The sequence below is a fragment of the Ips typographus genome, linkage group LG4 (genome assembly GCF_016097725.1).
Source record: "Ips typographus isolate SLU linkage group LG4, UJ_Ityp_2.0, whole genome shotgun sequence".
Lineage (NCBI taxonomy): Eukaryota > Metazoa > Arthropoda > Insecta > Coleoptera > Curculionidae > Ips > Ips typographus.
In genome coordinates, this window is record NC_138425.1 from 1,407,575 (window position 1) to 1,420,582 (window position 13,008).

At 36.8% G+C, this 13,008-nt stretch overlaps 1 protein-coding gene across 6 annotated transcripts in view; it reads left to right on the plus strand.

The window, feature by feature from the left end:
* Positions 1 to 13,008, plus strand: part of LOC145727808 (protein sidekick-like) — a 61,928-nt gene that overhangs the window by 36,744 nt on the left and 12,176 nt on the right. For 4 of the 6 annotated variants that reach the window (XM_081977634.1, XM_081977635.1, XM_081977636.1 and 1 more), the window contains exons 3-13: positions 5,841 to 6,017; positions 6,129 to 6,345; positions 8,798 to 9,170; positions 9,219 to 9,379; positions 9,434 to 9,561; positions 9,633 to 9,725; positions 10,639 to 10,758; positions 11,719 to 11,874; positions 11,935 to 12,061; positions 12,116 to 12,307; positions 12,361 to 12,470. In XM_081977634.1, coding sequence (XP_081833760.1) covers positions 5,841 to 6,017; positions 6,129 to 6,345; positions 8,798 to 9,170; positions 9,219 to 9,379; positions 9,434 to 9,561; positions 9,633 to 9,725; positions 10,639 to 10,758; positions 11,719 to 11,874; positions 11,935 to 12,061; positions 12,116 to 12,307; positions 12,361 to 12,470 — 1,854 coding nt within the window. The remainder of the gene's footprint in view (positions 1 to 5,840; positions 6,018 to 6,128; positions 6,346 to 8,797; positions 9,171 to 9,218; positions 9,380 to 9,433; positions 9,562 to 9,632; positions 9,726 to 10,638; positions 10,759 to 11,718; positions 11,875 to 11,934; positions 12,062 to 12,115; positions 12,308 to 12,360; positions 12,471 to 13,008) is intronic. The other 2 variants (XM_081977638.1, XM_081977639.1) reach the window with 1 other exon arrangement.

Sequence of the window (13,008 nt, forward strand, 5' to 3'; positions counted from 1 at the left end):
CCAGTTTTTTTCACGTCCGCTGAATTGCATTACCCCAGATAGTTATTACCCATTAGCACTTATTTTGCTTATTCATGGGACATCCGGACAAATTTAGGAACGTTGCCATTACTTCCTAATCTTATAATGTAATCCACAACTGCCCTAAAAAAGTATGCCATCAATGATTCATTGCAGGAAATAATTCTGCCGAAATGGTTTAGCTGTACGTACGTAACAATTGAATTATTGAGAGGTTTTCCAATTGAAATGTCGTTTCATGTAATATTGAACGAGTTACTGTCCTATCTATTAATACAATATTCTAAAAAACAGTGAAAAAGCTGGTAGGTTTTGGACGAAAAGTGGAGACAAAATAACACTGTCAACAGGAATTAATAGTAATAGAAGTGACAGAATAAGTGGAAAAAATTAAAGAAGAATACAATAAAACTGCGAATTAGAAACAAAATGTAGTTGACAAATGGTAGTTCTAACCTAATTTTGTCCTACCAACAGCTGACGATGACAGTTTCTTAAAGTTTTTACTTCAAATTTGCAACCGTAGCCAACTTTGTTACTTCCTAGGGCGGCCATATTGGTTTTACACTATGACCGCATTCGTTTTGGCGCCCCTTGGGAGCGAGTATAGCGAATTTGACGTCACGATGATGTAATTTGACAGTTGATCGAAATATTGTTGTAGTGTTTGGTTAGGAAATAGGGGATTCAAAAAATGTGCTTAAAACAATCATTTTCCCACTCCAAGTGGGTTTTTCAGGCGATTTTGTCTCTGACTGTCTTTTCCAATTGTGTTTCTGGCAGAACAAACTTTGATACCGCTTTTCGCCCTGACTGTTCAAATTTTGTAGTGTTTTTTTGGTTTATTGGATAGGAAATTTAATGAGGATTCCAAAAATGTGCTTAAAACAGTCATTTTCTCACCCCAAATTGGTTTTTCAGGCGATTTTGTCTCTGACTGTCCTTTCAAACTGTGTTTCTGGCAGATCAAACTTTGACTGCTTTTCTCCCTGACTGTACAAAATTTTGTAGTGTTTTTAGATAGGAAATTTAATGAGGATTTCCAAAATGTGCTTAAAACAGTCATTTTCTCACCCCAAGTGGGTTTTACAGACGATTTTGTTGGGGCTTTTAGTTAACCTCAAATTTGCTATTGAAGCTAACTCCTTACGGCCGCCATATTGGTTTTACACGATAAAGATTTAAAAAAAATTCAAAACTATCCTTAAAAAAAATTAATAAAGAGAAAGAAATTAACTAATTAATGGGCTAGACAAAGATGGCGCTTGTAACGTGACACGTGTCAGTCTATCGACAATTGATCACAAGATATCAATCGGTGTTGTTAACGAAGTGGTCATGTGACCAACTGTCAGATATGAAAACAAATGAGAACACAATGTGACGTCTCGTAATCCGACAAACCAGCAAAAGCGACATCGACCGAAAACTAGAAAAATTCCATTTTAGCAGTTCTTCTTTTTTTTTTTTAAACACGCTCTTGACACTCTTTTAGAGTCCCCGGATTTCACGTACAACGCGAATAGTAATTGAAAATATTGACGTGTGTGTGTGTTTGTGTAGTGGATTTTTTGCCCGGTTTCACTAAAAATGACTAGCGGCTTGAAAGCGTCCAGGAAAGTGGCTTTTTACCGGCAAAGTTTTAATGGAAACAATCCGCGAAATACAATTTTAAATTGGCAGCCAATTCCCACTGAAAATGGCCCTTGGCCGTTCCCAATACGGTTCAGACCAACCGAACTGGTTATCACTAGTAAATTACTGATGATAAAAGAAAACTGGACTTATCTACTACTCTACATTTAGACTACGTTGATTTTTTTCTACCCTTAGAAACCTCACAATAACGTGCACAGTTCAAAGCACCTTAGGGCACAATGGGAGCGGGGGTAAGCAGAAATTAGTAATTTGAGAATGGTTTAGTGCTCGGAGGATAAAAGTGCCGGTAAAAAAACAACCAAAACCGCTTTTGTTCTTAGTTTATTGTAGCGAATCATTAGAGACAATAAGAGATTCCACAAAATTATTTCCACAAAAATCTCATTACATTTTCCGGTCACCAACTTGTCCTGAACATTGAGCATAATAAACTAATTGCAAAGTTCTAATTTAGTACTATTAAATACTTGACAACGCCGAATCGAGGAAATGGAGTTTTAATTGTAGTAAAACCACTAATAGGTGGGTTGTATGCATGCCGACAACTTTCTATGGCGGTGTAATTAAGCTACCGATAAATCAACTCTAATTAATAAGTTTCATGTCGACTAATTCGGACTTTGAGTAATTTGTTTTCAATTATTACTTTCGCCTGTCGACCAACCAAATTTGTTTCGTAAAGAACGTATACGAGTCAATAATATCCTTCTCATCCCTGGAGAAATCTTACAAATTAGAAAAATTGTCAATCCAATATTGATACTGTCAGGAAAAGAGAAAATTAAATTTATTTAAGTCTAATTTGTTTAGTATTGGCATCACTGTACTGTCAAACACGGTTCAGACGTCATTTGCCATGCATTGTACTGACGTTTTGTTAAAAAAAAAAAAAGTTTTAGTTCTTCAGTTGGCAGTTAAATGTTAGCTTGGAATTAGAGAGAAACGACTGTGGGATCTTTTGTACAAATACCCTAAACTAATATTTGAGTTCAATCTAAAAGTTAGATTCCCATACGGCCTTATTACAAAATTCCAGTCGGTTAGTCGCAACTTAATTTCGGTCTAATTCGAGTGGGATTTAACGATTTGCGTGCGCCCAACTACCCATCTACAGTCGAATGATATAATCGGTCCAATACCGGAAAATAATAGTTGTTCGCAGGGCAAAAAGAGGCTGTCATAAAACAGCGGAGTCCCATTTCATAGTTCGTTACTTCGATGTTAAGTCCGAATTTCGTCTCGAATCCTCAGAACTAGAGTTAAAAATTCCGGATAATGCACATGTGCGCTCCAGTCTAACATAACAAAGTAGTACGAGTGAAATATTTAATATAGAGTTTCCGCGTCGTTCTTAAAATTAAAAACTTTTGCGAGGCAATATCACGACCCGGCGCCTTTTTAAACTTTTATGACGCGAAAAAAGTTCTGCAAACATTTCATCGACTAAACTTATCCTTCAACGGGGACTATATTTCCCATTTTCAACACAATTACTAGGAAAACTTACAAACAGTCTGGGTCGATTTATTTGACCTCAGTACGTTACCCGTCCAACATCGTGACACGTTGATTCATTGATTTAGCTATAACGCTGACGCTTTGACGTTTTTGACAGTTCTCGGTTCTGTTTATATGTCTGACAGATCCTTTGGTTTTACCTTCAAATTATCCGTATTTTTTGAAGTATTATTAATAAATTATTACAAAAATTACAATTACAACAAAATGCTAAACAGTTTTAGTGATTGTGCACGGGTAAGTTTGAATTTATAGTGATTTTCTGGTAGTAAACTCTTGTAGAATCATGTGTTAGGTTAGATTACTCGCCTACTTGTTTTTTTTTCATCAGTTGTCTTGTGTCATTACAACTCTCAAAAATATAGGTTATGAGCAAAAACAGAATTTCAACTAAATTTTTAAGGAGACACAAATTACCTGCCTTTCAAACGGGGGCTAGTCGTAAATCACACGCCATTTGGAGTCCAGATTGCGTGTTGACAGGACATAACTCAATTCGGTAAGCAATGCACAGCATCAAAAAGTACATTAATCCTGACCTTATTTTAGTTTATCGACCTAGTTTTGCTCTAGGAAAATTTCTTAAGAACAACAACTGCGAAAGGGTCAAAGCAAAAGTGGCGCAACAATATCAGGTCCGGATCAAAGTCTAATTTATTAAAGTCCGCGTCAAACCCCAGGTCGGTAATCATTCCCGAATTTGTCGCTGCTGGAAACGAGCCCCTAACTTTCGTGCAAAACATCCGAATTTCCAATCTGACGGTAACGAAATTTTAACTTCGTTTTGCCCTTCGGGGTGGATTTTTCGGTTATTTCGACGTCCGAAATCTTCCATCAAATATTTCAGTTTTTTTTCTAAGGATTGGATTTTAAATTAAACGTTTCAAACGTTTGTTATTATGTTGGTTGCAATTTTATAATATTTATTAAATACAGGGTGATCCAGTTTTAAGTGTCAATAATTCACCATTCATATCAAAAAATAAGTTGACATGCATTATGTCATTTTCCTGATGAACGTTTCCCAATACACAGGCGTGATTGTCATTCGTCAAAATTGTTTAGAGACGTCGATTGGTGGATTGCTGACATTTAAAACTGTACCACACTGTATACATTACTAAAAATCTAATTTTACTAGTGACAACTCGTTCGTCACGAAAACACTTCCATTAAAAAGTAATTTGGGACCGCCATCCTCCAGGGACTGATTACATTATCACGAGACACTTGTTGAACTCAATATGGCCTTAGTATATTCAATTTTCCTGAATCTATTTTTAGGGACGGTTTTCGGTTATTAAATGCTAGTAATAAGTAAATTCCGCGTTGGTCTACTGTTGTTACAAAATAAAAATGCCCTTGCGGATGAGTTTAATTATTTCTATCCGGGGTAACGTGTTGTGTAGACTTTTTGCTCGTTTGCGCCACGGATTTGCGAAATAACGCTCGCCTTTCCCGGTTTTTAGACGTACGATCGTGCCTACGTAGGTCTGACATGGACGGAACTTTAAATCTTTCCCAATGTTTTGCGCTTAGTTTATGTCCCCACTTGTATACGATGAGTTTTTGGTCTGCATATTGTTCTAAAAAGGTTTTGTCCAAGTCAACACAACATTTCGTTCACCAGTTTGTCATTATTAGTGCCTACTGTCAGCCACAAACTAGTTCATACACCACTGACCCAAACCTAGAAATTGCACGTTTTATTGCAGGAGTACCTAAATTAAAGTTGGGACTTTTTAAATCCTGAGGACTATGCGGAGCATCCAGAGAAAACTAATTATGAAACAAAAATAGCATAATAGGATTTAGAGTAGAGAAGGCACTAAGCTTCTGCTGTACGTTTGCCCTAATTCTACTGCTCCAATGTTTTAAAACTTGTTTGTCATTGGTAAAAAAAAAATGCTTTTCTTGACCAATCACAAAAGTCTGCACACATGGACCATCTAAAGTTTGTTTTCATTAGAATGAAGTGTGTTTCAACTCCCCAAGTCCTTTAAGTGTAAAGTAAACTTTTTATGAATGTTCAACTATATACGGTTGGAGAACACTGAATAATTAGCTCTAGACTCCCAAGCACTAAATCCCGCACATAATCAGGATTAATACGCGTAAGCAATATGGCACCTTAACTATGAACTAGCGTATTAAGACGGTCGTATAATTTATGGTTGTTACCTTTTGACTTGATGTAGTTGGTTGAGGTGAACTTTACGAAGTTATGTCTTTATCATGTAAAAATTGCTGGAATATGTAACACAAGTTAAAGCCATCTATTATAGTTTATCTCCCCGTCGACCCATTATACCGTATAATACATCTTGATATCGATCAGCAGGATTTTTCCACCTGCTTTTTGCCACATACATTTTGTCTCGATAGATGGGCGCATAATATACATTTTTATGGGAGGACGGGTTTAGGTTTTGATTTATTACCAGTCCTAATACCCCCCACCATTTTTTTGAAAATTTTTGTGCCTATTTCACCTAATTTAAGGTTCTTTAGTATAAATATGCTTTTTGCTGTGCATTGGAACCATTTTGGAGCAAAAAGAAAATTTTGACAAAAATGTACTTTTTACCAAAAGAAGATCTTCAATCAATACTACAAAATGAGCTAAAACCCGGTCTTTACAGGCAATCCGACGCCCCAATTCAAGTGGCTCAAAAATGGGGCGCCTATCACCGAATTTTCCACGGATCCCTTCTACAAAATTATCTCGGCCAAACTGGACGACGGTGGCAGCTATCGATGTATCGCATCGAACAAGATCGGATCGATATTGAGCGAAGAAATCAAAATTGTGGTAGCATGTAAGTTCGTTTTTTGTAAATTACTACTTCAAATACGACAAAACGTTTGGTTTACATCGTCCCCTGGAAAACCTACTTGAACTTTCTTTGTGTGAACCAATGTATTTTTAGATATGGACGTGTTTAAAGACCAGAGCGAGATGACTTTTACGGTGAAAGAAGGAGATGCCGCCGTATTGAACCTTCCGGAAATCGACTCGGTGCCTTTACCGGACGTGACGTGGCAAACGGACGAAGGGGTACTGCCCTACGCCCAAAAATACGCTAAATCAAAAACGAATCAACTGATTATATTGTCTGCGGATAAAGATGATCAGAAACCCTATAGGTAAGTCAATATCTAGCTTACAGAGGCTAGATTCAGCTTCAGCTAGCTTACATAGTCATTAGTGCGACATGTTAAAATCTGAGTCAATTTGCTTACTTTCAACAATCTTAACGCAAAGTTGGTATAGTTTGTGATTGGTCAAAAAAGTATTACTTTCAGCTTGCTCTGCTTTTTCTTGACAAATCACAAACTATACACCTGTGCACTTACATCATTGGGGTCATCAACTATACTCCAATTTTCCGTTCAAAACAATAGTATTGTAAAGTTTCCTGTTTAAAAATTTGTTTTAACTACGCTAATTGATTTTGTCCAAAGTTCCCTATTTTGTGGGATTCTAAGCACCGATAATACACACGCAAGGATAATAATAATGCCTTGAAGAAGGCTTGGCTTCAGATTGCCAATCGAATGAAAACAATAGGTATTCGGTAGAGTCAGAGAGAGAAGCGCTGTCAAAGTTTGAACTGCCAGAAACACAGTTTGAAAAGACAGTCAGCGACAAAATCGTCTGTTAAACTCACTTGGAGTGAGAAAATGACAGTTTTAAGCACATTTTTGGAATCCTCATTAAATTTCCTATCTACTAACCTAAAAAAACACTACCAAATTGAGTACAGTCAGAGAGAAAAACAATGTTAAGTTTGAACTAACAGAAACACAGTTTGAAAGGACAGTCAAGGACAAAATCGCCTGTAAAACCCATTTGTGGTGTGAAAATGACAGTTTTAAGCACATTTTTGGAATCTCATTAAATTTCCTATCCAATAGTCTAAAAAAACACTATAAAATCGAGTATAGTCAGTTAGAAAAACAGTGTCAAAATTTGAACTGCTAGAAACACAGTTTGAAAGGACAGTCAAGGACAAAATCGCCTGTAAAACCCACTTGTAGTGTGAAAATGACAGTTTTAAGCACATTTTTGGAATCCTTATTAAATTCCCTATCCAATAGCCTAAAAAAATATCACTAAATTCGGTACAGTCAGGGAGAAAAGTGCTGTCAAAGTTTGAAAACACAGTCAGCGACAAAATCGTCTGTTAAACTCACTTGGAGTGAGAAAATGACAGTTTTAAGCACATTTTTGGGATCCTCATTCAATTTCCTATCTACTAACCTAAAAAAAAACACTACTAAATTGAGTACAGTCAGAGAGAAAAACAGTGTTAAGTTTGAACTAACAGAAACACAGTATGAAAGGACAGTCAAGGACAAAATCGCCTGTAAAACCCATTTGTGGTGTGAAAATGACAGTTTTAAGCACATTTTTGGAATTCTCATTAAATTTCCTATCCAATAGTCTAAAAAAACACTAAAAAATCGAGTATAGTCAGTTAGAAAAACCGTGTCAAAATTTGAACTGCTAGAAACACAGTTTGAAAGGACAGTCAAGGACAAAATCGCCTGTAAAACCCACTTGTAGTGTGAAAATTACAGTTTTAAGCACATTTTTAGAACCCTTATTAAATTTCCTATCCAATAGCCTAAAAAAATATCACTAAATTTGGTACAGTCAGGGAGAAAAGTGTTGCCAAAGTTTGAAAACACAGTCAGCGACAAAATCGTCTGTTAAACTCACTTGGAGTGAGAAAATGACAATTTTAAGCACATCGATTCTATCACGCTATCGATTAACAAAATAAAAAAAAATTGGTTGATGACCCTTTTGTATGAAATATGATAGTGTTGTAGTAACACACGTAGCGCTACTCCCATTTTGGTACATGTTTTTGACACTCCTCTTAAATTGTATACATGCACGATTCGAGGTTCCCCAAGGTCCAATACCTGAAAACTATCCATATTCATTCGGGAACTTTCCCCGAAACCCACTTGGGGACTAGGTAAAAGTTTTTAAATTTTACAACATACAATAAAAAAGCAATTTTAAACCAGAAAAAATTTCTATAGAATCGTTCGATTAAGAACTGAATATTGCACGCGGGTTAACGGAACAATGCCCTTTTGAATAATTTAGCACCGTCCCCGGACTTTTTATCACATTACTTATTGATAAAAATACTTCCATAACTTCTCGCAACCTGGTTTACTTTTGTTTTGGTGTTGAATCGATTCCGAAAATTACCTATCTGTTATTATTTAATAACCGGCCCCGGAAAGCGCATGTATAATAATACGTAATGTTGCAGGACAGTATTAACAATGATAAATGATGGTGCCAGTGAATTATGTATGTATACTTTGCGGTCCTGGTTATTAATCGTTATCTTGCCCATTAGGGAGTAGTAGTACTTTATCTAAAATGTTGCTTATATTAACAATTTTTAAACTGATCCAGTTTAATGGAGGCGAATTTATTATTTACTAATTAATAATGTTTAGCTGAGCATGAACTAACTAATTAAATGAGTTTTTAATCACATTTAGAGGCCTCTCGAAATTAATCCGCAAAATTGAAATTAATAAAGTATACAGAAGTAGTAATTTTTAGAGCTCGTGCTATAAACACGCAAGAAGGTAAAGAGGAAAACAGCGCCTACATGCGACTCGCCGTCCAAGACTCAATGGACAGCAAGGAAATCGCCCCCGAAATTATTATACCCCCCGACGATCTGCAGGTGGTGAAAGGGGCGTCCGAGGCCACTCTCGATTGTATCGCCAACGCTCGTCCCCTCCACGAGTTGGAGACTTTGTGGCTCAAGGATGGTATTCCCATCGAAAATGCTGGTATTTCCTACTCGGTGAACGATATTTGGAATCGAAGTTTGGCTTTGGTGTCCATCAACACCACTCACAGCGGAGTGTACCAGTGTAATGTCAATTTGCGTTCGGGAGGTTTCCCCCCTGTAGAGGCCACAGCTCAGGCAAGTTTAGCTTTCAAGAAACTAGTTTAATCTAATAAACTTCAACAGGTTGTGGTATTGGAAAAACCGCGATTTCTCAGTAATTCAAAAGCGGAAACGTTAGGCGACTACGGTTCTCAAATGAATCTCCTCTGCGACGTTATTGGCATACCCAAACCCAATATCACGTGGTACCGTAACTCTGAAGAACTGGATTTGACAGACACAAGGTACACGCGCAAAATTTAGCTTTTTCCCTTTAAATAACGCTCATTTTGCTGTAGATATAAAGTGGAAGAAGACAACTCGCTGTCGATCAAAAAACTGATGATAACGGACAACGCTATGTATCAGTGTTTTGCGAGGAACAAAGCCGGAGAAAGCTCCCAATCCACTTGGCTCAGAGTCAAAAGTAAGTTTCCTACCTCTAATTATCAACAAAAACAGTTGATTGGTTAATAATAATAATAATGCAATCTTTAGACCGACGAAATACGCGTAGTATAGCAGCAAAACTAGCCAGGCTAAGGCCCGATCGACATGGTGGTAAAAAGTACTTTGGTTTCGTGGCTCCCCGTAAGAATCAATTTTTGTGATTGCTATTTTCACGTTTTTTGCACTCGTAGATTAGATTCGTTGTTATATTCTTTTATGTTCGGTAGTTTGAATTTATCACACAAAAGAGGAAATGTGAGAGAGCTACAATATTTTTTTTACAATAACGGAGGCAAAACCAATTACATTAGTTTGCAATGCTCTTACGGTTGAATCGTATAACCACAGCTTGTTCGTTTTAAAGTTATTATTTTAATTTTTGTCCTAAAAACTGTACCGTACACCACTGTTTGAGCTTTATTTTTATTTTTCTTGTCTCTTAAGTTTACGTTTGGTTTAGCAAACAAGACATATTCTCCATAAAACAAAAAATGCAAGAAAAATTATACTAATTTCATTCCAGATTAGGACTCTTAATGGTTTAGGGCATATTTGATCAAAAAGTAATTTCTAACTTTCATGTATTGTACCGACATTATAGATTAAAATAAATCAATGCTCGGCGATTAATGTTATAATGATGATGATAGAAGGGTTAAATGGTAAGTTCCATTTAAACTGCGTTTTTATACCGAACCATTATTACACAAAGTGTGGTTGTTAGGCTCACATTAACGCCCTCTATTTGTTGTTCCATAAAGAAAAACCTGTCGGCAAATTAAAAATATCGCATGTTTTTTTAAAAGGGGGTTGCCTACCCGTTTCGCCGTGTCGAATTCCTCGTCCTACCTGAATTCGCACCTGGCGTACCCGACGCGTCCCTTCGCCCTTCCTTCGTCTCGGCCGACCATCGTGCCTCCGTTTATTTTTTATTTTGTTTGCTTTTACGATGCATGAGTTGAACGACGCCGGAAAAACCGAGATTATTCGTTCATGTTTTCGCCGTCATTCATGGCGTTTCTAACCGTTTTTATACCGTCGATCGCTTTTCTAGCCGCCCAGCCCGTGATGGAGTACGGCCCTAAAAATTTGACGGTTTTGGACGGGAAAGATGCCACCCTGACTTGTCGAGCTGTTGGGGCACCTGTACCGAATACAACTTGGATTTTTAACGGTAAGTTTTCTTTCAAACTAACAGTTATTTGATTCTTATGTATTAAGTAAAAAATGGAATACAAAAACATTCTATCTATTGTATATTATGAGAAATTCCCTTAAAACGAAGAAGTAAGAAGACAGGAAGTCCAAAATTTAATTTTAGTGAAGTAGCTTAAATAATACTTAGGTCTAGTTTTACAATAGTGGTTCAATCAGTATTTCTTATAGGAAAGTTCAACTGAACTGCGATTGTATAAACCAGGTCTTATTTATATAACATTTACAATGAATGACTACGTTTATATCGTGCGGATTGAAGTAAGGATTATTCAGTCGAGTATTGATCGTGTTTAACTTACATTTGATGGGATTTTGGATTATTGGATGCGTTATAAAGATCCGTAAGGATCGAACCAAGATGACTATTTAAGCAGAAAGAGATGCCAACATATCTTAATTATTGTTATCTATCCTTAGCATCAGGAAACATACCTTGTCGCAAATCAACAAAGTCCCAAATCTGTTTCCCATTAACCAAAACAAAACTCAAAAAGTTTGGTAGTTTGAATTTGAGATTAATAGTACACACTTCAAATAACAAATGACAACCGTCCGTCAAATTAATGTGTCATTGTCAAGTGAATCCCGTTTACATCGGACATCCATGGCATGGACGCGTCGTTTATATCGAGGATTTTATGACGGTTTACATGATCGGATTCAATTTGCTCGATATAAACGTAGTCAATGATTTTTTTTCTAATAAATACTAAAATGATGTATTTACACATATACAAAATAAAACCTAAGTAACATATTATGTTGAGCAGATAATATTCCTTACAATTTATTTGCTAATAAACGATCATTTTGCCTAAACATTAATTATTTGTTAACGAATTGAAATTGCCAGTTTTGACATAAATTGAAACATTGGACGTTTAAAACAATTGATCTTTTTACTAACGATTTAAAGGTGAAGAAGAAGTGTCCACTTCCAGTCGAATTCAAATCCTAGAAACTGGTGATTTGTTGATTGCCGCCGTTCGTGAAAAAGACGCCGGGGTGTACACTTGCGTGCGATCTAACGAAGCTGGGGAAGTACGGGGATCCGCCAATCTTTCCGTTTTAGGTTAGTACCGTACAATAACCCAACAAAATTATACTAATAATGACAACAAACAAATTACAGTTCGAACTCAAATCGTACAACCTCCGGTGGACACCAGGGTACTGTTGGGTCACACCGCCACTCTACAATGTAAAATCTCCTCGGATCCCGCGGTGCCTTACCAACTAGACTGGTTCCGCGATAAACAGTACGTTCACTTTATTACCTAAACAAAAAAACTGAAAATATATTTTTTCTCAAGGTTGATTAATCCACGTGGAAGTCAACGAATCAACATCCTGCAGGACGGCATGTTGGAAATCCAGGCGGTCAGAGCGTCCGATGTGGGTCATTACACGTGCGCGGTCAGGTCACCAGGTGGGAACGACACCAGGTCGGCCAAGTTGAGCGTTATCGAACTTCCTTTCGCACCTACCAATGTTAAGGCTGAAAGGTTGTTTCCAGTAAGTTAAAGCAAATTTATTACTAACTTTTTGGAAATTGTAGGACCGATGATGGAGGGCAAAGAGCGGTGAATGTCAGTTGGACTCCAGGATTTGACGGTAACAGCCCAGTTAAACAGTACATAGTGCAAAAAAGAGAAGTGCCAGAGTTTGGTAAGTAACAGTACTGTCCGGGAATTCCATTTGGCTTAAACATTGTTTTTGTGCTGGTGTCAAGATTATTACCATCCTGAAGATGAGATATACTCAAATCTCCCTCACCTTCTAGTTGCATGATAATATCGTCATAACTGACATCAGATTCACCCTGATCATTCATTCTAATAGTCTAGTAAATAAAGAAAATTTAAATAAATAAGCTTGATTAAAAATTCTATAATAGGGATGCCAAGTTATTTTTAAGGTAAATAACTAAACCTATCTAACTTACTTTCTACCTAAAAATCCTGCTTCTAAATATATCATTGAAACTACAAATGTCTTTAATACAAAAAATTACAAACTACTTACAACTAATACTCTTCGTCAAAGAGTCCAAATTGTCCAAAATAAACCGTCAGTTGACCAATCTTCTTCTTTTCCGTTGAAGGTGGATTTTTAACTGCAAAGGCTGTATCTCGGTAACAGCCGGGAGGCCTTCACGGTTATCGATTTAACCACTTCTGGAATAGGTCCTCTATCACAATCTGCT